Source organism: Aplidium turbinatum, chromosome 17 (assembly GCF_918807975.1).
Source record: "Aplidium turbinatum chromosome 17, kaAplTurb1.1, whole genome shotgun sequence".
Lineage (NCBI taxonomy): Eukaryota > Metazoa > Chordata > Ascidiacea > Aplousobranchia > Polyclinidae > Aplidium > Aplidium turbinatum.
Window position 1 is genome coordinate 3,971,386 of NC_137488.1, and position 27,561 is coordinate 3,998,946.

A 27,561-nucleotide genomic window follows, 5' to 3' on the forward strand; every position below is an offset into this window, starting at 1 on the left:
ATCACGTGACCCAAAAAGTTGCGGCACCCACTAAAATCAAAGTTGGGTTGATCAACTGCAAAAATATGCAAAAAAACAACGTGTAACGCGTTTAGCCTAAAGATTCCCCTAAGGGCCTGAACTACAAGCAAAGTTTCAAGAACGTTCACAATATATCTCACAATATCACGCTCACGAAGTCACATGACTGTAATCAGCTGATTTGTTGGGAAAATTTTCGTATCTTAAAGTGCCTACCGTCACCTCAGCAGAAGACCCTAGGACTGGCAAAAAACAATGACTTACACGAAAAATAATGTAAATACAGTTGTCAATCCCAGAGTAATAAATATTGCATTTGATTGATTGATGTGCAACTGTCAATGACACTAACCACTCCGACTAGAGCTAATAAAAACACTACAACTTGTTTTCATCAGCTTTGTCAACTTTTATATTTTTTTTTTATAGTTTTTGTTAATTTTCGAAAATAAAATAGCAAGGCATATGTAAGACGAAAACTAGCTGAGAAATTGCGTAAAGTTCCAGCCAAAGGACAAGTGTTGAAAGTAAGAACCGGTTTCCAGAACGGTTGGTAACGTGAAAGCAGTGAAAGATCAAACAGATGTAATTTTTATGTTTGAGTGCGATAAAACTGTAACTGGCTACAACCAGGTCTCCAACACTCATCTCAGTCGGTAAGTCAGTCGTTTTCACTTTACATCCATACAACGACTGTAAACGTTAAATCGAGTAAAAAAGGACTAATTTTCCCACTGGAGATACTCACCTGGATGCACCACACACCCCAGTACCGGACTCAACTACTGTGCTTTAAGCCGAAGCAAAATGTCATCGAAATGATAAGGGTAAATATACATAAATTCAATGTCGACAAGCAAAAGTTTTACAGCATAACAGCTGTTTGAGGCTGGTCAAATATCCATCCCAGGTAGGAAACTCGGCCCTTTTTACATTGGACGTTGAATCAATGCCATAACTCAAAAGAACAGCTTTTGCTAGCCGGGATAACACGCACTCTACAATTGTCACCTTAATATCAGGTTCTGGCGATTAAACGTCACATTTGAGTAATTAAAAGACTGCGACAGTGACATGTTCTATTTGAACAATTACTTTGCAAAAAACGAAAAAACATGTGATGAATAAAAGGGAGGGTTGGCCTGCTTGCAACCAAGCTTGCAAAATTACATCAACAAACTATATTGATCGAATTACGTGGGGAGGTGAACTAAAGGGTGGTCTACCAAGAACGTTGTTTAAATGGAAACAATTTTAAGTTGAAATAATATTCCAACAATGGGTCTACAGCTTTGACAAAATAAGGTATTTCAATGGAAAGCAAAACAATAATTCGTTACAAGCATTTGCCAGTTGTTACTTTGTTAAAATTCAACAAGGTCTCGAAAAAATGCACTTACTATTTCAATCCGTTTTTTTTATATAATGATTCAACGCTACAAGATGTTAAATAAACATAAAATTAACAAATTATAATAGTCAGTGTGACAGGAACATGTACACCTTTGCTTTCTTCTTTCATGCTTTTCTGTTAAAGTTTTCAGCAAGAAAATCAATCCTTTTTGACATTGATTCAACGTCTGCAGAAGCTGAGTTAATCTAAAAAAGGATTGATTTGTTGTCTGGATTTGTTTCTGTCCCTGATTTTATGACGTTTTTATACCATCGTAAGACGTAAAATGAACAAAACACAAGGCAGGGGACGACGCAGTAAACTTCAAGATTAAAATAGAACAACACGCTGCTTCCAGTGACGTCACACAACACCCTGATGTCACAAGCAGAGACGAAATGATGACCCAGCAGTTCCTAGATAGCAACATCTGTCACTTTTACATTGATTCAATGTATGCAGACACTGAATCAATGTAAACATGATGGGTGTTACTATCTTGGGAAGTCAGTGCTTTTATATTGACTGATTGGGCTGTTTTCATGACGTTGAAACAACAAAAGTTTGGGTACACGCGACAAGCTTTTGCTGAAAGACAACCTGCCCCAGACAGCAAAATCCGTCATTTTTACATTGATGCAAGGTCTGAAGACGTTCAGACGTTAAATCAATGTAAAAATGACGGATTTTGCTTTCTGGGTTGGCTAGCGTGCGACTTCAAACTTGAAAAATTATGATAAAACCGCTTTATGACGTTGCTATACGCTGAAACGATGTAGACACGGCGGGATTTGCTGAAGATGGCACACAACATATTGCTGAAGATCTCCAGACAGCTGATTCTAACAGTCGTTTTATAAATTGATTCAACGTCTGCAAACGTTAAATAAACGTAAAAACAACTGGTTTGCTACATGAACCAACTGTCGTACTGCGTTACCATAGAATCCAGATTGTATAACCAAATGGTTTGGTGTGTAAAAAACCTATAATGATGAAAAGATGGAGACAAGAAAACTGTAATTAATATTAGGGATCAAACGAGGACTGTAAGGACTATCTCCTGTAAGCAAATCAGTTGTTTTTTACATCGATTTAACGTTTGCAATCGTTAGACCAATGTAAAAAATGAATGATTTTCAGCCTGGAACATTGTTAAAAATAATTATGTTGATTCCAAATAGCACAGGACACAAACCATGATGTTAACAATGCATCGTCGTTATGTGACGTCTTATCAACGAAAAGACAATAGAAATTGGTAGAAAAAGTGTTTTTCGTGCACTCCGGCTTCTATGATTGTGTGCAATGGTTGGCCTTTCTGGAAACATATCTTTCCCAAAACAGCAAAATCTGTCAGCAGACGTTGAATCAATGTAAAAATGACAGATTTTGCTGTCTGGATTAGTAGCAAAGGCCAAAACAAAGCAATTCCACATTCAATAACATAAACAATTAAGTAAAAGCAAAACTGTCACAGTTCATTACAAAGATAAACCAGAGGAAAAAGTAACATATTATCACGTCTTCACTTTTTGTTGAGCATAATTCAGTCAATGTAAATTTGCAATTAAATCCACAAATCCTGCTATAAAGTTGGATGATTGACACCGATCAACGTTTTTGTTACATATCTTTCAGGACCAAAAAATTTATGCTTGCTGTGCCTACACTTTTTGTGTTTCGCAAATAATTTTTGCCTTTCAGTAATAAAGAGGTAATAAGAGCCAACATACCACAGGAAGGATCAATTGCCAACCCAGCCATTACCATTGTTTATTAATTTTCAAAAAGAATTAATATTTTTTTTTCTGGCTTGAGCAACGAAGTGCATGGCACAAATGGAAATTGGTTTCCTTCACGTGCTCACTTCACCTCTGCCTCTAGCAGGAGTTTTAGTCTCATAACCACATTTATACGAAGATGAATGTTTTGTCAAATGCTTTCTTTTTTAGCACCAGGTATCGTTGCAAGGCCTAACTAAACACAACACAATCAGAACAAAAATGGTCTCAAATGCAAAGTGAATAAAAACAGCCATCAAGAGATGCAACATGCAAGCGTACGTCATGGGCAAATCAACATATTTGCCCCAAACCGATTTATCGTCACGGAGAGACACCAGTACTACCCTTGAAAACTAACGTACGCAATCTTTAAAGATCAACTTTAAAAACTTATTCGACACAAGCGACTAAGTAGTTTGTATGTTTCATTCTCAACATTTAGCCGCAACATTCGGCCTCGGTGCGTTGAACAAAGCGTCCTACAAAAAGATCACCCAGTCTAATTTCAAAAGCGAAGTCGAGAAACACCAAGATGAACAGTGCTAATGAAAGCTAGGTGTCCAGCAGCCGCGGAGAGCATACTTCCAGAAATGGTCATGTAACATCGAGGAAGATACCAGCATTATATGGCTTGCTGTGTGGTAAATCAGTTGTGGGAATCCTTTAAATAACGCTGTACTCGCCATGGTGATGTGTAGGTTTCACAATGTAGGCAGTGTCAGTGATGGCGGGGATGCTTCACAGGGCGCAATTTTTAGCTCATGGGCTGAACAATTGCTTTCCGCACAGTCCCAAGAAAAAACGGGCTCAAGATTGTCTCAGATACTTTCTAGGACTGCAGAATAACCTGTAAAGGGTACACACACCACCTTGTGGTTCCTGGGGCAATTGGTAACTTTTCTAGCAATAATAGGGGTAGTGAACCCAATGAAAACTTGTTTGGTTTAAATCTCAACCCAGTTTTCATCAAAATACAAAGAAACAATGTGTTTTGATGGTAAGCTTACGTGAACGCATTGGATTGTTGGTAAAACAGCAGATGCATATAGAAGAATGAAAATAAGAGTGTTTGAAATCTCGTCGGTTGTTTGCTGTTGATGCAACATCAGTGGACATCAAATCGACTTGATTTTAAGTTGGAAATCATGCTGCAGACTCGGCCAAAAAAAAAGTTGTTTTGATGGCTTGAAGACGTGCAATTGTTGTATAGGACAATGAATGTGGTTGGCACTGCACAGACAGGGTGGGATCAACATCACCTATCCGGGATGCAAAGATTTGATGAAGACTTGGTGAAGTCAGGAGTCTTGCGGCTGGGGGAGTTGTAAAAAGTACGGGAGGAGAGGGCCTTGCTTGTCTCAATCGAGTTCTGAAAAGCAACGGTGCTCAGTAGATTTACTTAATGAGTACTAGAGTCATAACTAATTTGTTAGAAGTAAAACAAAGTCAGACGGAGAGATTATTACCAAGGTGAGTTTACAAAGTAAGAAACCTCCATCATACAAGGTAATTCTAGTGAGGAGCTTATTTATTTCACTATTTTGTTGTTTGCATTAATTAATGCTCAAATGCAATATTCTTTCGGCAGATGTTGTGCTGCAGTCAAAGATGTTGACTTTTCAAATTTCAAAAAGTTTTGAAAACAAGAAGTGAACATCAGCACGGAGTATAGCAGCTACTGGAATAACAACCGAGCTATAAGTGGACACTTGCTTGCAAAAGATAGGGGTTTGTTATATCAAACTTACCTTAGACTGCTTCTTGGAATTGGTCTGACTTGCAGAAAGGCGAAGCTTTTCAGACTTCTCCCTGGTTGCCGGTTCACAGGATTTTAAACTAACACCTGAATAACAACAAAACACATAGGAGCAAAATGGCTGGAACACCTGGTTAATCTAATCAAAAAATAAAGATCCCAAAACATAAATACTAAACTCATGTGCAGCAAAGGTTTTGAAAATTATTCTGTCTTCATCTTCGGTGCCATATCTATATTTTGGGTTCTTAGTTTTTTGATTAGATTAACAAAAAACATCTTGAGCAATAAATTGAAGAGAATCACTTCTTGATGCACAATCAATACAAGATCAGAATGAACGACAAGTCACGAAAAGGTGGTTCAGTTTTTCACGTTTGTAGCTGAGGAGGATCTTCAAACGATTAATCCGCTCTCTATTCACAGGGATTGCAGTTAATGTATTTAAGTTGTCAATATCATTACCTTTGTTTTTATTCACTGTTCCTTTAGTTGGTTTGAGTTTGTTTTCTTTCGTTGACATTAACCGCTCTTCTGCGGAGGAAGGCCGTTGAGGTTTCTGTGGAACGGAATTGTCTTTGTTAGCAAACCGGTTCAACCCGGGTGTCAAGGAACGGTGTTTTGGAGATGAATTTACTTTTTTTCCTTCCGCAGATCGAGTCCTTGATGCTTTATTTTGACCTTCTTTGCGATTTAGAATCTGGGTTTTTCGACCTTGTGCAGCAGAAGTTTTAGACTTAGTGCTGGTAGTCAACTTTTGTTCTGTGGCTGTGTGAGGTGGGGCACGAAGACGAGAGGTCTGTTCTTCCAAGTCCTAAAAATTCAGTAGAGTTGAAACAGTGACGTATGCTTAGCGAAACACTAACAACGAATCAGCCGCAGTTCAAGTCAATGTAGTTTCTATGAGAGGTACACGGCTATGATAAACAGGCAACTACTGTCTACTAGTAGCAACCTCAAATGCTCGTCAGCAAAATTGGAAAACGTTAGTCAAGCAACAAATCAAGTGGCGGAGACAGAATGCAAAAACCTAAAGGTTATTGAAAAGAGATTGTTAATGCGACAACTTGAAATTTGATGTTGAATGTACTGTATAAAGAAAAAGAGTAGAAGGCAAGGGAGGCAGATGGGAAGCAAGATAAAAACTATGACTCTATGAGAGTTGAAGAATCCTTACATTGAAAATTAGAACAAAAGAATCAAAACTGGGGTGAAAGATTTTCCACATTGTACGGAAGTAAAGGACTGGAAAGTACTCCTTGAAGAATTCTGTAGAAGGTAAAGCCAACGGAAAGAGAAAACGCGGCAGCTAATTCAAAATCGTGACTCTTGGAAACAGATAACCCATGTTGATCTGCTTTAAGGGGAGATGGCTACTAAATGAAAAAAACTTAAGGATCGGAGTTGTCGTTAGCTCAGAGATGAAGACCGGGATTTTACAAGTGAAAAGAGACTCCGACAGCAGGAAGATTCAACACTTGTGATCATTACACGAGTCACTCATGAAAAGGATTACTACGTTCCACTAGAAGCAAAGATGTGACCAAAATAATAAAATTGCTGATTTGCAAGACCATGGCCACCTGGAGATGCGGCCTGATTTGTCGCATTTTGCAGATTTTGATTACCGCTACTGCTAGCGTTTGACTGACATTTTCTGAGATTTTTTTTTACTTTCTGCTGTCTCCTAATGATATAAAAACTTTTTTGTTGCCTTGGGGAAGCAGTAGCAAATGAGAAAAAGTAAGTTGAATAACGCTCAATAAGATTGTTATTGAAAATTAACAGTTTGACTAAAATCTTCGAAGTCAAATTGTCTTTATTTTTCTACAACTGATGATGTTAAAACCTATTGTGTCATCTGGGGATAACAGTAAAGGCGTAAAAATATAATTTTTAGAAAAATTCATTGAAACAGTCTCCTAAAGTTAGCAAAATCTAGAAATTTCTGCAAAATGTGACAAATCAGACCGTATCTCTAGGTAGCCATGGCAAGATTGTGTTCGATACAAATGCATTCGACAAACTGGATCAAATAGTAAAAAAAGTAGGCCGATGGAAACTGAATGCGATGAAATACTGGGATAAGTTTGCTGAAAAAATGCTACAGAAGAAAATTGATATGAGAAATTAAAAGACCAAAACCAAAGAGTTTCACAATCATCGCTCACCGACTCGGAAGACGTCGAAGAGCTACATTCTTCTGACGAGGTGTAAGTTGAGTTTGTGTTCGCGTCTGAACTTGACACTGAAAACATAAATTGATGAAATTATAGAAAAGTTAGTTGCTTTCTGACATGTAAAATTACTTGAATACCAAAACATGAAACCAGAAAGCACAAAATGCATTTTATGGACAAGAGGTGCATCTGGTATGCAGCACAACGTGCCACAACAGCACTTACTTGTGCTGCAAGTGGAGGCGTCTGTAGGGCGTGGCTGAGGAGTGGGGACTTCACCTAAAGAAGAAATTTAATCGGTTGATTGAATAAATGCAGAGAAAAGATATTTCAATCTGTGGTAAGGGCCAAGGGGGAAATAAATTAATTTTAGATTGTTATTCTTTCAACACAGAGTTAAATGGAGCTGCCTGTGGCAAAAATACAGACAATGCAGCATTTGGCAAGGGCACTGCAACAAGCATTCGTTGTTGATTGGCTTCGGTTCAACCATGCATCTGGAAACACCGGTTTACTTTCTCTAAAAAGCTTACAATTAAGTCAACCAATCTCAACGCATTGCGTTTGGTTGGGACTGCAATGAAACTGCACTTTTAAAACGCTGATGAAAGCGCACGATTGTAGTCAGTGAATGAAGCATCTTTGCAACACTCCATGCTGCATTGCATGTATTTGACAATTATTGTAACACCATTACTTAACAAACTTCGCAATACAAAAGCTCATATGACGTCACAACACGGACAATGGGGGCAACATGACTTCAAAAATACCACGATGGAGATTTTTACTTTAGAGTAAGTTCCATCTGATCTTTGTTATGGGAAAGTTTCTGCTTTGAAGACACCAACAAAAAGGCATTAACTCACCTAAAGGGGGCGAGGATGTCGAGACGTACATCTGCCAACGGTCGCAGGCAGCTTGCCGCTTCGCCATGACAGCATCGGATATTTCGATAATGAGACTTAGATAGCTGCAAACAAAATGGCATAAATCACGAGCCCCGAAACCCTTAACTGGCGTAGGATTTTTGAAAAAATATGCGTCACTCCCTTTTCAATATTCATCTGCTATTTAAGTTTTGGTAGTTCAAGACAAGCAACATTACCAAATGAATGACGAAACTACGTCGACAACCATCACAACGCAGACCTTACACGGTTCGTTTACAATGGATATGTAAGGAAAATATGATATAATACAAGAAGATTCAAAATTTAGTTGGCCATGGAAGCTGCTTGGGTCAGTTTTGTTTTAGACAGATAAAAAAGAAAGTGAAAATGTACTCATACTTTAAAGAGAATGCCTTTACTCAAAGGCAACTATTTAGAAAAATATCTTGAAATTAAACCAAATGTAGCATTCCAACCAGGCACAGTGGCACATACCTTGTAGAGCGCCGATCGGTGTTGTAATTATGGCGGCACATCGTAGAATGGAGACGGCAGTAGGCAAAATCGAAGGCACGTTTGACTTGCAACATACCGTAAGATCCTTTGCCCAAATCATTGCCTTTACAAAGAAGACAATCAGATATTCAATTTAGCCTTAACTTAGCTAAGACCATAGCTTAAACGAAGTGTTGGCTTCGAAAAACTGTAGCTGACAAAAAAGTGAACTTTTCACCAAGTAAAATGTATACATAAACCCTGCATCTTGCTTTACTTTTGTATGAAAATTAATGAGTTTGTGTTAAATATAATATGGCCTTTGTATCTTTCAGCTTTGAATGTTTACTCTCTCCTGGCACAAATTTAAACTTTCGGTGAGTTTATCGAAAATATGCTGAGACGCTAAATTGTGAAGTTGTTTGATATCTCAAAAATTAAATTACTTATAAACTTTAAATCAATAAATGACTTGTTTTCCTTCTAGGCCTATAAGAGACCCACGAAAGATTAAGATTACCCAATTGAAAGATGGATTACATCGTGGCATTGATTGTGACCTAAAGATTAGCTGTAAAATTGTTCAGGTTGAGTAATGAGTATCATAACCATCATCCAAATTCGGCTTTCCCCCCACTAGTAGGGGTGGCCAATTCTTTCCTTGCAGCAATTGCCTTCACTCCCATTCTTCATCTCGTTCTGTCCATCGCATCTTCTTTCTTTAGTCCGACTTTGTCTGCCTCAATCTTCATCTGTTTTTTTTTGAACGTCCCCATTTCCCCTTTGACCTTCAAAGTCAATGCATTTCAAAGAAAACTTTTTTCCTCCATCCGAAGCACATACTCATACCATCTTACTCCATTTGCCTTTGCAGGTTGGTCAATAGATTCCATCATCTCTAGCATATCTAGTTCTTCAGTCTTCTTTTCCCTTCTCGTTTTCACGCCACACATTGCTCTTTACGGTCTTCTCATAATTGCCAGTTCATTCTCTTTTAGAATCCATGTCTTGCTACCACACAATATCGCAGGCCACACACAACTTTGATGCACTCTTTCCTTTATTATGTTTATCAGTATTGACTGGTTATATTTATCAGCCTTCTTCGTTTGAACTCTCTCCCCCTAGTTAAAAGATCGAGAGACGTTGCTTTTCCCAGCCCCCTGACTGGCAGCGGGATGGACTACGCTACGACAGGTATCGGTCAGCCATTGCGTTGTTTCGTTTAGGCGACATAGTTTGTGCAGTTAATAATGCAGTGTGTTCTTTCCTGTCGCATTCATACGTTTATCAAAGGTTTTGTTTCAGGTTTCACGCAAGTTTTCATTTGCAATTGGACGGTTATTGTCGGTGACAGTTTGACTCCAGTGGCCCCGATCGACTTTGTAGGTGGATAAATTAAATTGAATAGAACCAAAAATACATTTCCATGTCTTTTGTGAGCTAGACACCCTACCGCCACACCACCATAGATGGATTATTTAAATTTCTCTTTTGTTCGGCTATGTACTGAAATCTTGCGGCGTACATTTCTACTGTGGGTTTGGAAACTGACGTTGCAGTAACGTTAATTTCCATGCCTTTTGTGACTTTAACGTTACTGCAACGTCAGTTTCCAAACCCACAGTAGAAATGTACGCCGCAAGATTTCAGTACATAGCCGAACAAAAGAGAAATTTAAATAATCCATCTATGGTGGTGTGGCGGTAGGGTGTCTAGCTCACGTTCCATCAAACATGGGTTCAAATCCAGATAGAGCAGTTCTTTTTCTGTCGTGTTCAAATATTGCAACTGAGTTAGAATTCGCAGCACACGGGAAGTGATTAATTTAGGCAACAACAGTTTTCGAGAAATCGTGCTATACAAAGACCAAGTGTTCGTCGGTATGTTAGGAAGTAGTGAGTAAAGCATGAAAAAGACAAATAATATGTATGACTTTATAAAAAATAAACAAGCAGTTTAAACGATTGTAAAGTTTTCTTATCTACAGTAATGTATTACCTTCAGTGAGAGGATCTTCTATGCAAAGCAGCGAAGGAATGAAGCCATTATCGAATTGTTGGCAAAACTGGAAAAGTTAATTGAACGTTACACAACACCAGGGTTCGATTTAGTTGATTTAATGTTCAGTTTGGTTCACATAAATTAGGAGTAGATTTTAAAACAGCTCAGTGACACGCAGTCACACCACAAGCTTTACATTGAGCAAATAACACTTTTGTATGGAAGTAGTGAAAAATGACTTGGTAAAGGGTATTTCCCTTTTGAACACACACCGTGCGTTCACTTCACCGAGTAGAGTTAAGGGTAGATGCGTAACCGCTGTGTGTTGTCGCAGTATTTACCAGATATTTTCTGTAAATTCTCCGTAGCCCCCCCCCCCCCCGGTTACCACACAAAAAAAGAAAATAGACAAATGCATAGTTCATTAAATTGATATCAAACAGTCGGCCATAGCCATTCCGGCAATGGCATACTTGGCGAAAAATGCTGCCAGTGAGACATCAGGTTGGAGCTAAAGCACTAGCGCCAATAACAAGAAACTTTAGTTGGTACTTCGCTGACACTTAGACGTCTCCATCAACGTTACCTGGACACTGCCGCCAAAAAAAACTCGTGACTGCTGCGCTAGCTCTACCTATATTCCTCATGATTATGGCACGTGTGATAAATTAGAATTGTTGGGTAAAAGCTTAACAGTTTTAGGTTCACATGAAATCCTTCGATAATCATAACAACATCTTGAAACTTTCCAAATCTCTTTTTTTCGTAATGAGCAGGTAGTATAAGCCGCTTATACCAGGAGTTTCACAAATATTACAGAAACAGCTTTCGGTCAGACTTGACTTACTTCCGCTTTTTGCTTATATCGACCGCCATCTTTGACACTGATGCAGGTGTCTTCGTATTTGAAACATCGACCGTACAGTTCGAAGAATTCGATCAGCAAAGTGCCGAGGTTGGCGTTTGGATCGCGAGCATCGGAGCGGGGATGCCTCTGAGGAAAAGAACACAATACATCACGGTAGTGCGGTGTGAGAAATAGTAGCACGGGGTATGCCCGATTAACAGGGTAATGGACTACCACTGTGACTTAACAAGGCAGTACAAACTTTAAAAAGAATTTTTGAGTGTAGGCCTCCATCATAGAGATGTACCGATATATGGGTAACGGCAAATAGCGACCGATTTAGGAGCATCGGGAACGACAAAATTTGGCAAATACTTTCACCGATGCCCATTGAAAACGCTTATCAAAATAAAATTTGCTGAAACACTTTTGCAGGATTTTCTTAAGTTGGCAAAGCATTTAATTATGATATCCGCGTCTTTATCATTCTAATGACATAACCAACTAGGAAGAAATAACGCATCGTAATGCATAAATAACATTGAATTTAAGACTTTTTCAACAGTTTGGTATTTGATTTAGTTGTTTTAACATATTTGATGATAGGATTTGCGCAAACCCTCCGTTTATGTTACAGAACACCTAATTATGGTGCCTGTTTCTTTATCGTTGTATTTATGACGTACATAAACAATTTAGAAGTAATTGTATAACGCAACGAATAAATTGTGCCATGAAACGCTTTGGGAACAGTTGTACTTTGATTTAGTTTTGTTACTCTACAATATTCGCAGAATTAGTGCAAGACTTTTGATTAATTTACAGAACGCTTATTATGTTGTTGTTGTCATTATGATGTCATAAAAACAACATATTCAATAAGGCCTCATGTCATATCTGCTTCTTTGTTATTACAATATGACATGAGGTTTTTTTTGAATAGTTTCGTGCAATCAAAATGCGTTTTGGTGCTTGGCAAAACTCTGTTATTTAATTTGACTATCATTGTTATGTATTTCTTGCAACACCGAAGTATCGGTAGATATAATAATATCGGTATTGGCAAAAATAGTGGCATCGGTACATGTTTAGTACGGTAGATACGTTTTCAAAGCTTTTATCAATTATATCTTACAAAGAAGCTGCTATATTGTGCTTGTGATAGAATAAATTAATGAACATACGATCAATGGGCTCTTTCAATGGAAGAAGTTATTCATCAAACCTGTAAGAAGCTGACGCAAAGAAGTAAAACGGAATAAGAACTCAGCCCCCCGGTCCAGACTTCATTGAGTTCCCGCATCACCAAGAATTGCTTCAAGACAAACACCAACTTCGGAAGAACTGGGTAGTCTTTGATGAAGTCCTGCAAGGTAAGATATTAATGAAACATTCATGTAACATCCAAGGAATGGGATTATATTCACAAGCAAAACAAAATAAATTGAGATTCACGGAAGTACCGGAGTATAACTATGAAGGGCATCTTGTCAAAAAGACAACTTGGACTGAAGTTAGGTTGCACTTTGTGTTCTTACAACTGTCTCTGGGAAATAGCATCACCGACAAGGCAAAGTCTGTGAAGAAGGCCAAATGATGGGAGTATGAATTGAATTGTAAGAAGCAGTTTCATGTATCTCATGTCATTTTTTGTTATTTTTGAGTGAACGTTGAAAAAACTAACATCACAAAATAAACACAGTTCGTCAGTTGCTACAAATATAATTGAATAATATATTTTCATATTTTCTATCTACAACGGAGAAAACCATTGAATTCCCAAAAATGCTTTGTATACTATTTTACTAAGCCTGCTGCCCACTGCCCAGTAGCTTACATTACTATGAACCAACGCACAGACAAATCCTTTGTTCACTAAGAAGTCCGGTACTTACCCATATGCGATACTGTACTACCAAACGAATATGATCACAAGCCGATCTTAAAAAAGCAAAACAGTGCATTTTATCAACACCTTGTCTGAATTTGTATCATTGTGGTTTGTTTCATAGAGCTTTTTAAGCCAACAAAAAACACTCAATGGGGAAACTGACTTCAATTCATCTTCAACAACAGTTTGCTAACTAAAATTCAAACCTTTTCTATACACGTAACAGCTCTTACCATCTTTTTTTAACAAGGCACAAGATGATTAGCCTATATGCTATTATTATACTTAAAAATATTGGTGATACGTTGTTTTCACTTCCATACGTGTAACAAAATCTTTAACTCGTTGATTGGTCACTATACAAAACTAGAGTTCTCTACTTTCCTAACCCAGATTTGGAAAAAGTGGCATAAAACCATCACAAAATATCAAAGGCTTTTCTTTGATTATCATACTGATTGAAAATAATAGTTACTACCCAATACCCATGCGTTGCTGACTATTATGTAAGTCAGCAATGTATGGGTAGTAATTATTATTTTTATTATGTTCCTTTTTATGAACCAAATGCTTGCGCTCCATAGTCTAAGAATCGTCATGATATGCAAATTATTTCCCTATTATCACGCAGAAAGAAACAAACCGGGCGCACTATCTAATTGTCAGTCAGCCTGATGGTGATAACTTAACAATGCAGCATGATTGTTTTTGTGTTTTACGTATTTGCGAAGTAAAGTGTTTCAAATGTAAGATATTAAAACCTATGATAAAAAGTGGACAAAAAATTCCAACATAACCGATCACCTCCGCAGGGAACAGTACAATGAATTGGAAACACACTGCAGTTCAACGAAGATAATTGTGTATATATACAACAAGGCACTGAAAGCACACAGCGACCATTGTCAAGCACTCAGCGTATTGTTTGTCTTGTCCGCAGCACCATTGCGTAAGATCCTTTGAGCGTCGAAAGACGGACGTAGGCGAGATATATTCATAGCCAAAAATTGCAATGGGGTCTAATTAATGAAGCTCTGGCGGTGGCAAAATCATTTCCAGACTAAGCATGAGAATACTTGGAAGTTTATTTGCGAGCTAACAGGCTACACATGGTGGCACTAAGATTAATACAGACATGACGCAACTTAAATACTAAAATTTTAAGGTGCCCTTGAGCTTTCACACAATTTGATAACGAATTTTACTGAAAAAGTAGCTAAAACCTTAAACACATTCCTTTTTGGAATAAGAAATTGTGCTAGCCTATGGACTTTAAATTATAGACATTAGACAATGCAGATAAAAGCAATAACTTATATAAATTCAAAAGCTATTTTTACAAGATCAAGGCAATATTTAAACGGTCTGCCGTTGCTATCAGTCCTCAAACAAACGATTCAACAAAAAGAACAAATTCAGAAACGAAGGTTTGAAAAGATGTGTATTTGCTTGATATTATGTGGCGCGTAAATCAGACTACTAAGAAAGAAGTAATGTTCTTGTAAAATTCCCAGACTACGGCGTAGACAAACACAAACGGGATATCTATTTGTGAAGCGAGCAAACACAGCGAGGAATAATTAACTTTGACATTTTGCCCACTTGGGTCAGTCGGAGCAAAAGCAACTTTGATTAATTTTTGGTGCAATTGACGTTGAGAGAAGGTGTAGAGACGAATCGTTTTCTTGCATTCATGCATTGTTAACATTTTTTGCTAAAGTATGAGTGAAATATTGATGCATGGAACATCTTCTGCAAATAAAACTATTAGATTCAATCAAAACAATTGCAACACCTATAGCCTCGGCAATTGGAGGGTTAGTGTAGAAAGTTTTGTATTTGTGCAAATGACAAAAAGTACGCTATATGTACCTCGTACAGCAGAAAAGCGGATTTCATCAAATGCTAAAAAGTAACTTTAACACGACACAAACACAAAGCGGGCATTGTAACACATAGCCATCTACATAGCCGGAAGGCTTCGCAAGGCCCGTCAATGCTGGATAGATCGCAAGACACAAAGCAACTATCAACAGATGCATTTGAAGATTAACAGCTAGAATTAAGCATGCATTGTCCAATCACGTTTGGAGAAGATAGCTGTCTAAAATAACTTTTCACACAGCCATAAGCATTTCAGCGTATCATTTAGAAAGCAAAGTTCATGGTGGCCTGTCGCCATAGAAACAAACAACCACTGGACACTACCAGCTTTCACTCCAGAATCAAGATGTAAGAATGTGCTACTTTTTAGTTTAGACTTTAAACTATTTTTCTTGAAACAAAGTACGGTACTCTAATGGAGGTACAATGCTGCAATTTTTTTTGTTATTGCCTAGCGAGACATTTCTAGTGGTAGTTTAGCCACTTAAGGTACATTAGAATATTTAGCACATAAATTATTATGATTGGTCAAAGTTTGAAAACGTCAAATGTCACGATTGTCACGTGACCTTAAAAAAACGAGTGGTACTGCTAACTTTCTATTGCTGGTAACTTCAGAGATCAAGTGCCCTGAAAACATTTTGGAGGTTTGCCATGAGGATTCCGTTTTAAAGCAGAACATGTGATATCAAAGTTAACAAACCCAAAGCAGTGTGGATTTTCAATCCGGAAAGTCATTCCAATTTGCTTTAAATGTAATTTGGGAGGTTGTAATTACAGATCTGTCATTCTTAATGAAAGTTTCCCCGGAAACGTGTGGTATATATTCAAGCCTAAACTAAAGCCATTAAACGATTCAATTCAAAATAAGCAATGGCCTACACAACAAATACGTACGACTACACATGGTTTTTCATGTTGGTTCATAGTTATTCCTTACTCTAGGTCAGTGCTCTTCAACCTTTTTTGGTTTGGTGAACCCTTAAATTTATTGTGACGAACTCATGCACCCTGTTTACTTAAAAGGTAAACTGAGGTAAAAGCGATATAAAAAATCATTATTTAATGACTGTTTTGTTGTTGCACATTATTAACTAACAACTCAAACCGAGGTATGATATCTTTTTCAATTGCTCCCCTCATCTTGGCGGTTGCATTCACTGTTTTATGTGAAATATCAGCAAATCTACATAACACAATGAGTTGAGCTTCTGAAGATATATCAGTTGTTTCGTCTAACTGGATGGCAAACGAAGGCGCTTCCTTCAACTTTTGTATCAACTGATCCTCCAAGTCTGTTGATATACTTTGACATCGGCGATAAACTGTGGTATCATACAGAGAAATTTTTGAAACTCTATCAACTGCTTCTTTAGTCTTTACCACCATGAATCAAATCTACTGCTACTTTAAGACATGGTAATACTACTGATTCTAGCTCTGTATAAGGACGTTTGCTTTTAAGAACAACATGAGCCATCTTGAACGAAGCTAACACAATGTCTTTACTCTGTTTGCCTATCATTTGCAATTCAAAGGATCTTTGTTGCTCACGAATTGATGATAACTGTGACTCAAAAAACTCCTTGGACTTGTACTGGTGTTCATCATCATCATCATCATAATCCATCGTCGGTTTGTTCCCCACTAGTGGGAGTGGCCGATTGTTTCCGCGCAGCAATTGTCTTAATCCCTTTTCTCCATTTCACCCTGTCCCTTGCATCTTCCTCCTTCAGTCCGACTTTTTTAGGATGTTGTTTTTGAAGATGCAGCTCGAGTTTGGAAGGAACAAGATTGCAGTTGGCATACTTGACTGCACAAAACAGACAACTAGCCGATGGATACTGATTGTGTTTATCATCTGTTGAAAGATGGAAACCGTACTTCACATAATCCTCATTCCATCTTCTTCGTTTTGGCGTGGACACTGTTTGACTTTTGCGTTTCACATTTCTCCCGCCTTTGCAAGCAATAGACGTCAGAGGAGTTTCAGTTTCCGTTGCACAGCTTTGGCTATCTTCATGCCTTGCACTGCCTTCGTTTTGCTGAAAGACACTACCCTCGCTCGTTGATACAGAAGTTGAAGTTTTCGTAAAATATTTGAATAGAGACATCACAGACAAAATAGTTAACTAAATAATAATATTATACCTAAAAAACAAAAATCAAATTAGACATCAACATTTAAAAAAATACAGAGGATTGTAGTAGCATTGCGGTCTATAAATACACAGTCAATATAGTCCTTCAGTTGCTGCAAAATGACTTGAAACCTACATCTTTTTTCTAATATCCTGAAAGTCAAATATTAATGGTTCATTTTTGCTCACAGAAAGTTTTTGTAAAAAGTATCTGTTTAGTGTGACAAGTTTGTGATGCACCCATGTATACCTTTTCGTACTGGTGCACCCCATGCATATTTTGCACCGTGCACACCGGTTGAAGAGCACTGCTCTAGGTTACCGTAGCCGATTGTTTAACCACAACAGCGTCACACAGTAACAATCTTTAATACGGGATGCCTATTGCCCATTGCTATTGCCTAATCTCACTTGATAGTAATGGTGCTTTATTATAAATAAAAAAATTGTAAAAAAAAACTGACGAAAACAAAAATGCTACATTTGGTACTTGCAGCAATTCAATATCGTTTGTCGACCATCATAAAAAATCAAGAAATTGAATACACGCCACAACATAACGTGCTTGCTAAGCACATTACTAGGTCGGCTCAAGTCTGGCTTTGCCTCGAGAAAAACAATAGTTAGCGCTGAATAATCCCCGAACAGGAAAGTAGGGTATGCCTTCGCCTATGACAAGGCAAGCTAATATGAAGCATACAAGTCAACAATAACGTCCGTAGCCGGAGCATGGATATTGGATATAGGACTGGATGGTAGTGATTGTTGAAAATGAAATACTACACGGGATATTGCTTGATACACATTTGCTTTAACTAATATTCAACAATCAACATTGCATATGATAGAAATTCACAATCACACAAAAAAAATCAACAACAAACTACAACAACATAGCAAAAGTTTTCTTGCAGGTTTTTCTGATGAAATCACAACCAAATCGTACAAAACCCTAAGTCACCGCAGTGAGCGTCAAGTTAAAATGACAAAACAAGTGCAGAGAATATATAGCTGAATCCTCAAGACAATTGTGAGTGACAAGACTCGTGTAAGAATAAATTCCTTTGCAATAGCTAAATCATACTTTACATGCAGTTAAGCTTTTCTTAAAAAAATAATATCATACATAGGAATCTCTGGGTGTTCCCACCCAAAGCATTGTGCATTGTGCACCAGCACGTACCTTTATGAGTTGCACACATTGCACTCCACTCTTGGTGTTGAAGCTGATATCCACACGAACCTGGGCTTCCCGATGGTTAAACTTGATGATGGGAACCTAATAGTTCACAAGTTGGAATAACTATATATATATAAAAGTAGATTACAAACACAAAATGTGGAGCTGTAATAGACATTTGAAATAGATTGCGTTTTCCAAATCGGATCTTCACTGGCACCGCAGAGGGGACTGTTTGATTGTATACAAATGGTACACTGAGATTATAGTATACCAGCTGCATAACGCATGTTGGAAACCTTCCAAGATCAGTCTGTCAGTGCAGCTAGCTGTGTGGTATGGTACCCGGTCATTTGGTCGACAGGACGTTTGGTCGACAGACATTTGGTCGACAGGACGTTTGGTCGACAGGACGTTAGGTCAACAGAACGATTTATTTTAGGGTTAGGGTTAGTTAACTAACCATAACCCTAATCTAACCCTGACTCTAACCCTAACCCTAAAATAAATCGTTCTGTCGACCTAACGTCCTGTCGACCAAATGTCTGTCGACCAAACGACTGTGCACCGTGTGGTATAACGATGAACGGAATGGCCCGTTTCGGTGAGTCCGATTTGGTGAGTTCCCTATTCGGTGAGAGCCTTTTTCGGAGAGTTCCCTATTCGGTGATTTTTTGAATTTTTTTTTTTAAATTATCGGGTACCGTAGCTTAATTATCATTGCCGTTTCAGGGTTAGGGGTTAGGATTAGGGGTTAGGGTCTTATTTCGACGTTTAGCGACGTTAAAACGATGTAAAAGCGGAAATGATAATTAGGCTACGGTACCCGATAATTTACAGAAAAAAATTTCAAAAAATCACCGAATAGGGAACTCTCCGAAAAAGGCTCTCACCGAATAGCAGACCCAACGATGAAAGTCCTCAGTTCACTACCCATACAAACCTTCACACTACGAGGGTGTTGTATTTGCAAACGGGGGCTAGGGTACAACTTAATTGCAAACACGTAAGAGTCGAACTGTTCCGCTTTTAAATAATTATAAAGCTTTGGTAGAGAGTTCGCTTTGTTGAACCACAGACAGACAAAAAAGTAACTTTAACGGGTTTAACATGTTTTATTACACAAAGAAATGTAACATAATTAATTAACTCAAATGTTTTCGACATGTACTTGTGTCCTCATCAGGAATTACTTTAAATCTGCAATATACACAAAACGAGAATTACAATATAAATCCTGACCATGCACTATAATAATTGTAACGACACAATATAACTGCGTCGGTACAGTTATAGTGCATAGTTAGGATTATCTTATAATTCTTATTTTATTGGGCTATATTGTAGATTTAAGGGGACACTCCTAATGGGATATCAATTTCAGCACCGCTCTTAATAAATTGGTCAAAAAATGTGCTTAACTTGTAGAAAACTCTACATATTATATATCTTTGGAAAGAGTATGAAAATTGCAATCAAAATATGACACTAAAATAGATGAAAAACGTTTCTGTGAAAAAAAGTCAAAGAAATGCAAAAGTTTCTTCAGTTTTTTTTTTTAATTTTTACTAACGGTAAAATTTAGTAAGTCTCAAGGGAGAACTTATATCATTCCTAACTTTTTGCTGGCACTGTCGCCATCCCATACCCACATAATAATAGGAGATTTTCTTCCAAAAGTGCATATTTAAAAAATAAATGAATTGTGAATTTATGTACTAAAAAACCTTGATATGTTTGCAATTGCTTTTTTTTTAATTTTAAGTGAAACTACACAGAAATAGCAAAAATCTCTTCTCATAGATCACTTCTCCAGTATATATTGATTAATAATTATGCCTGCAAAATTTCATGCCATTCTGCAAGCACACAAACATACCGCAGCCCTATCCAGAACCTTGACAGAGGATTCGTCTGTGATTCCAACTTTAATGAGCTCCTCCCGTAGTGTCCACAGGGGCAGATGCTCCCAGTTTCCAAACACAACAATGTCAATATCGCTGAAAAATGTAAGAAACACTGACTTTAATTGCGCTGGAGAGATAAGTTCACACTTTTAGCCGTAGAAATAAGCAAATTCTCATGCAATTTCGTAATATTCCGGTACACTGGTTATTGGATATGTGGATGTATTTTAATGCATTGAAATACTACACATTAAGCATCATCCGAAGTGGCGTAATTTTCAGTCACTTCTCGACTAAGTATGCAAACAAGAACTACAGCTTGCTCGTTCACCGCTCATGTCGAAGCACTTCTGTTAACAATGTACAGACTTGTACACACCCACGCAGTAGAGCTATTTAACCCTTTAATGCCCAGTGTAGCCAATTGGCACACCTTAATTGAGGGGCCCCTGTAACTTTTTTAAAAACAAATATGTTTTTTTGTCATGGTTTAATCCACCATTCTATCTCTTGTGAAGACAATAATAGCAAAGAAATTGATTGGAAACACTAATTACCCACAATTCCCTTCCGAAGAAAGCATGGTGATGAGGTGACCATTGAAAAGTTGAAATAGTCAGAAAATGAGGCAGCTTCAGAGCACTGCAGATTTGTTTATTTGAAGAAATGATTGCACTTTTGTGTGTTTTCACAAAGTCATATCAACAAATAACTAGCCTAAATACTTTAATTTTGAAGTTAATGTTTTTAATCTTAGTTATGTTACCCGAAATTTTGATGTAGCCAAATGGCTACATTGGGCGTAGAAAGAGTCCAAATTCCATGGAATAGAATAAATTTTTGATTTTTTTTTACTTTTTATGCAGATACGTTCTTTACTGTAACGCTGCCTGAATTATCTACAATTGATGAAAATAATGTAGATTTGGTGTTGAATGGGATATTGCGATAGTTGTGCCCGCTGGTGACATTTCAGAGTAAGAGAATGAGTCCGATGAAGATGCGGAATGCCTACTTCTTCATCAAGGTTATCTTCGGCGCCTTCTACTACAAGACAGCCACAAGTGGAAGTGGTTGAGGAAAGTGTGAAAGAGGTTCAACCGACAAAACGCTCAACCAGTAAAACCACAAAACGCCAGTGTACGTGGAAGAAGGAGGTATTTAAACCCAGTTTGGATGTTCAGTGGGAGGATCAAGGGTATACTCTATCTGAATATGAAACCCCTTTGGAGTATTTTTTAGAGTTTTTTGATGACGAGCTGTTTGGAAATATTGTCCGTGAATCAAAACTCTACGCTCATCAAAAAGACGGACATGTCTTGATTACATCTATTGCTGAAATGAAAAAGCTTATAGGAGTGCTCCTCCTACACATCAGTATTGTAAAGATGCCTTCGAGAAGGATGTAATGGGAAAGACGAACGAGATACTCTCTAATAGCTGACTGAATGCCACGCAACAGATTTGAAACGCTGTTGCATGCACTTCAATGATAACACAGATATGAAGAAAAGAGAGGAGGAAAGGCTATGACAATCGAAGTGAATCCCTTGATAGAGCATCTGTAATCGAAATGTCAGCAAATTCCTCCAGAGGAATATAATGTAAATTGCAAATAGCCTGCCAAAGAATCTTAAAGCCATTTTAGTTTTCTGGTTACTCTTTGTAAAATGCATATAACATTTCTTCTTCGGTTTTTGACCTTCAGCGATCGAATTTACAAGATAATTTGTATCTAAGAATTTTCATATTTGCGCACTCTGTATGCCCAATGTAGCCATTTGGCAACATTTTTTAATTTTTTTTTTAAAACACAAAAAATAAAATTTTTGATAAAAATGGATTTATTGGGTCACAAATGTCACTAAAAAACAAAAAAAAAAATTTTTTGTTTGTAGAAAGTAGTCCGGGCATTAAAGGGTTAAGTCGCTACCTGCTTACCTGGTGGGTAAATAAAGATTGGTTCTGAAACTTCCAAATACGTCAAGCTGTGATGAAAAGAACACAGCATTAGACTTACAGTGTCAATATCAAAGACATACTGCTACACAAGGGTTTCAAACTTGGTGGCATAAACATTAAACATCCTGAAATTCATAGCCATTAAAGATACTGTAATTAATTGTCGATTGAGTTGCAACGTCGGTTCACCTTCAAACTGCTAGCCAGTGTTCCCCGCCGGCAATTCAGTCCTTTTTTACATTGGTTTAACTTAACGTCTACAGACTAACTGTTGTGGATAACTCGCAGGCCACTAGACAGCTACAGCTAGCGATACTGAGGCAGTGGAAACCCAAGCAACGTCTATTAACGTTGAAACGATGTAAAATTGGCTACTTTTGCTGACTTCATCTAATGCTTTTGCAAGCAAGTAAAGGCTGTACAAAAGCCTGCATACACATAATTCAGGCATCGTGCATGATTTTCTTTATTTTTGTTCTGTAATTAACATTTAATAAAACAAAGAAACCGGTTCCGGTCAAGATGCCTGCTTTAATGAGACACTACCACGATGGAGGACTTGACATTTGAATTGATGACCTATGAAAAACTGGAAGAAAATTGCCAAAGCAAAGTTGTGAAAGAGATTGAAAAACAACAGATTACCAATTTCAATGGAAGATGTCTTGAAAAAAAACAAAAAAAACCAGATCTCATGCATTTATTTTTTAAATGTAAAACAAGTATGATATGGTACGTAACGCTATATACTGCCATTTGCCAAGCAACAGGTAGGCACAAAAGATCGCTTTGTAGTTTATACTTCAGTGCATGTTTGGTTCGGTCAGCAACATAATTGGCCGACCTGTTTACGTCTTTACGTGTGACGTCACTTTAAGTTTGTGAAGCCGTCAAGGTAAAGATGTAGATAATGCTGTTTTAGAGCGATACACACTAATGCGTACAAAAAGTTCATTTGCGTCTCTACAAAGTTAATCTTCAATCAAGCAGTTCTTTCAACACAAGGGGAAAGTAGAACTGCTTTATACCTAGGATTCTAGAAAATAAATTTTTCATAGTCACATTTTGTTCTGATTTACGATAAAATGGTCAGACAGATTCAGTGAATACAATTAAATAAGACAATGCGTAATAAATACCTTTGCGGCTGGCCATAATCTTAACACAACGTTCCTGACCGATTGTATAACGTGTTCTCGCATGCGGTGTTCTTCATCAGTAGGCCGCATATAATGATAAAAGTCCTCAATTTCTTCATGCAATCTGGAAAAAAGGATTATTAGATTACTGTGCTGCTGAAGTGGTGTAACAATATTGTAGAAAGACCTTTTCTTTCTATTTTCTGAAGTAGGCTACTAATTCACATTAACTATCCTAAGTTAAGATATTCTTCTAATTGCAAAGCTTCACATGCGGTTTTGCTCATTTTTGTGGTTTTGTGTAATAAATAACAAAGCATGTGCACAGGCAGGTATCATGGCCGTGCAACCGTGGCATAGTAGTACGCGGTTTCCATTTCACAATTGGCAAATGAATAAAACTAAGTTTTGGTTAACTTTTAAAGTTCAATAAAATTTTCTCTCAAAATGATAAATCTAACAATTAATTTGATTTATTTTCTATATTATACCATGCATATTGCATATTCATTTAAGCAACGTGTGATTGGGCAAGATTGTTTTGAATTCACTTCAGTTTAAATATTGTGACAGACATTGCACTTTATCTCACCAGAGAGACTATGCTCAACACCACGGTTATAATTACAGCTTTGTGAGCTATCATCTCGTTTAATAAAAAGCTTACATGCTTAAATTAAATGTCTTTGAAGTGTTCAATAATTAAAAAAAGTATATTGGAATTTTAATAAAACAGTTAAATTTCTAAAAACAATAAAATGTAAATCTAGAAGAAAGAAATTTGTTTACACAATTGAGGATGAGTGAAACAAAATTAGCAACCTTAGCAAAATTTGACAGATGCATATCACAAGACAGTATGTTTCATCAATTGCATTTTAATACAAACTATATTACATATTTGTTTATTCTACTAAAATATCACAGTGGGATGCTTAGTGTACATGTGAAAATCAGCAACTGTCTTCAATAGAATTGTTTATAAACTTTCACAGATTTACACTCTCAAGCCATGCGGAACAAACAAGAAAAGATAGAACCAATTGTTGATAGCCTGGCCTGGAAGTGGGTGAAAACACAACCAGATTTCATGCATTTATTTTTTAAATGTAAAACAAGTATGATATGGTACGTAACGCTATATACTGCCATTTGCCATAGCCCATGATTGCGGAACTGTGTTCGAAAAGCTAGTGCCAACCGCTAGATCCGCTACTACATATCACAGCGAACTCGCAGCAATAGGCTTGAACAGGTCGTTAGTATCTACATTGTGAAGATGGCAAAGTTTAACAAAATTTTACAGATCAGAGATGGAATCATTTACAATTCATACTTGGAGATACAGACAGAAAAGCTAAAAAAGATGAATTCATGTTGTAGCACCATCATTATCAAGCGTTGTAAAATTTGTAGCAACAAACTTTAATCTAAAAACTCTCCTTTCCTTACACAGCAATGGCCGGCTCTCTGGTATCTTTTTATGTGTTGAAGTTACAATTTCTAAAAACATTGCAAGCTTTAGTTGAGTTTTATGCCAAGAGCTGGTTCGTAATTTTGTTTTAACATTATTCATGTTCATATCAAAAGCAGGGTATGTCATTTAGAATAGCACAAACAGCCCACACTGCTTAGTACTTACCCAACCATCCCTGGGCAATAATTCCGCACTATCCATGGAGTACAACGTCTGTGACTTCGATTACAATTATCATTTTCACGCCGCTTCTTGCCACCATGTGGAAACTTTGCAGACCCATCATCGTCAACAGCAATGAAGGTCTTCTTACAAGATGCAAACCTCTCTCTGCTTCTCAATGGAATGAAATCACCGCCCTTTAGCCCATGCATCTGCGGCCTATCATGTACAAACAAAATCTGTGGATATTCTGTTACAGTTTCTATACAAATGATGCATGCTCTTCATGTCTTATACTACATTCAAGTTCATATCAATAGCATAACTATGTGATACACAAAAAGACCAACATATGATAACCTAGTATACCATCATATTTTGTTAAACATATGAAGAGCTTGTTCCCGAAACCGCTTAGGCGCCACTTTTACCAAAATTGAGTTTAGAGTGTCATTAGGTAGGCTAGAGTATTACCATAGGTACCTACTATCAATTCCTTTTTTCCAAAACCTTCTCTTTCTGCTTCAAATTCGACACTAAAAATTGCGTTTTCTTCCAAAACCGCTTACGCGCCATCACACTTTGTTTCCAAAACCACTTATATCCACAATTAACCAATCATATTAAGCCATTGTATCACGTGACATATCGCTGATTGTTAAACCGTTTTCGTCATCGTTTCGTGATAAGCAGCAGTGTTACCATTTGGCAAATTTCACTACCAAATTCGAGATTTGGCAGAATTTTACGTTGTTTGGCAGTAAAATTTTGAGTTGGCAGAATTTTGGCAAACATTTTTGGTGAGTTGACAGTCAGTCTCTGGTCAGTTTGGCAAAATTTGAAATGTGTTTGGTAGTTTGAAGCATCTACTATCTGGCAACACTGATAAGCACTGTTATAGGCTTGCAGCCTATTGTTGCAGCTACCAACAGTGCTTAGACTGCTTAGTAGCCTACTTGAGCTTTATAACTGTGTTTTTTTGCTTTGTTTAAAGTGGATTTGGATTGTGGTGATGAATTAGAGGTGGTCAGCTTGGAAAAATGGTTTCAAAAATTGGTTTCTGTCATTCTGGCAATTTTTATTCTCCAGTTTATTTCCAAAACCGCTTATATCCACATTTCTAATTTTATAAAAAGGCGATTCTAAGCCTTCTAATATTCCTTAGATCTGGACAAACGTCATGGCTCAATTCAGTAGGTAGTTATACATCGTTAGAAATCAAAAGCGCATTACATTTACCAAGCGAAACTGTCATAAACGTTTTTCGTGGTTTTCTCGAAATCACCGAAAGTGGATGTAAGCGGTTTTGGAAACAAGCTCTTCATATATTATAGATAGTAGCCTACTGCTATTTAAACACTTGAATTTATCGGAATGGCCCGTTTCGGTGAGTCCAACCCCTTAACGAGGGATTTTTTCAATTTTTTTTTTGAATTATCGTGTACCGTAGCCTAATTATCATTGCCGTTTTAGGGTAAGGGGTTAAGGATTAGGGTTAGGGGTTAGGAACTCACCGAATCGGTCTAACCGAATCGGATTCTCCAAATAGTAGCAGACCCTGAATTTATACACTACAGAATTAGCTCTATTTCTTGTAAAGACTGTTGTAGATTACAAACGACAATTCTTATTTTGCTTGATATCATAATTAATCATTCCTATTGCTTTGCCTTGTGGTACTATGATGTTGGCAACTGCTCGCTTACAATCACGTCGTACCTGTAGGGACATTTTATCATACTTGTTTTCTACCAGATGCATACAGCTGACAGTTTAGTTGTGTTAATATTTTACTTGCATGTAAGCTGTAGTGTGTATTGTGTAATCTACTTATTTAAGTTAATACCAACTACCTTCTCCTGTCAATGTTAACCGCTATGCTTATGTTCAGCTATATCGTGTCTTTTGATTATTAAACCCTAACTAGAGAATTTGTGATGAACGAGTATGGATTTATAACAAAGAAACATCATGATATTGTTTAAATAGGCTAACCTACTTATTATAGTTTTTGTAAGTTTTTTCAGTGAAAACAGCTAAACTTACTTTTGTTGGTAAAACAAGTGCGAGTATGCCAGATGGTGGTGGTTCGGATGCTGGTAATACAAGTTGCCGTCAATGTTCAAATTTTGTATGCCCTGTAAATATGGACAATGAGCTAGTGACAGAGATGTGACCGATGAAAAAGGGTTATACTGAAGGCTGCAACAGTATGATGTGTTAGCATCTAGCTTATTGATTGAATATAATTATTATCCTCTATATATAATCTTCAAAATATACCCTCACGTGCAGTGTACCGACCTGAACACTGTCCCACAGAGTCATCAATGGTTTGCTTGTATTCGTAGCGTCACGTGATGGTCAACTTCGCAAGCCGACAATCAAAGCACTCTGGAGATTCTTGGACAATCGTCTAAAAGGGCAGAGAGAGAATCTCCA

General features: G+C 37.3%; 1 protein-coding gene across 1 annotated transcript; it reads right to left on the reverse strand.

Moving 5' to 3' along the window:
• Positions 1-415: 415 nt before the first annotated feature.
• LOC145786719 (inactive non-canonical poly(A) RNA polymerase protein Trf4-2-like) lies at positions 416-27,555 on the reverse strand. Its single transcript, XM_082598443.1, has 17 exons — positions 27,424-27,555; positions 27,166-27,257; positions 25,123-25,338; positions 23,481-23,604; positions 22,321-22,367; positions 20,352-20,472; positions 18,476-18,571; positions 12,602-12,742; positions 11,377-11,523; positions 10,527-10,593; positions 8,526-8,649; positions 8,007-8,110; positions 7,363-7,416; positions 7,129-7,205; positions 5,423-5,771; positions 4,950-5,044; positions 416-4,570 (listed from the first exon to the last, which is right to left on the reverse strand). Exons 1-17 carry the CDS (start codon positions 27,445-27,447, stop codon positions 4,457-4,459), a joined length of 1,992 nt encoding a protein of 663 aa, XP_082454569.1. The 5' UTR covers positions 27,448-27,555; the 3' UTR covers positions 416-4,456.
• Between the last annotated feature and the right edge of the window lie 6 nt (positions 27,556-27,561).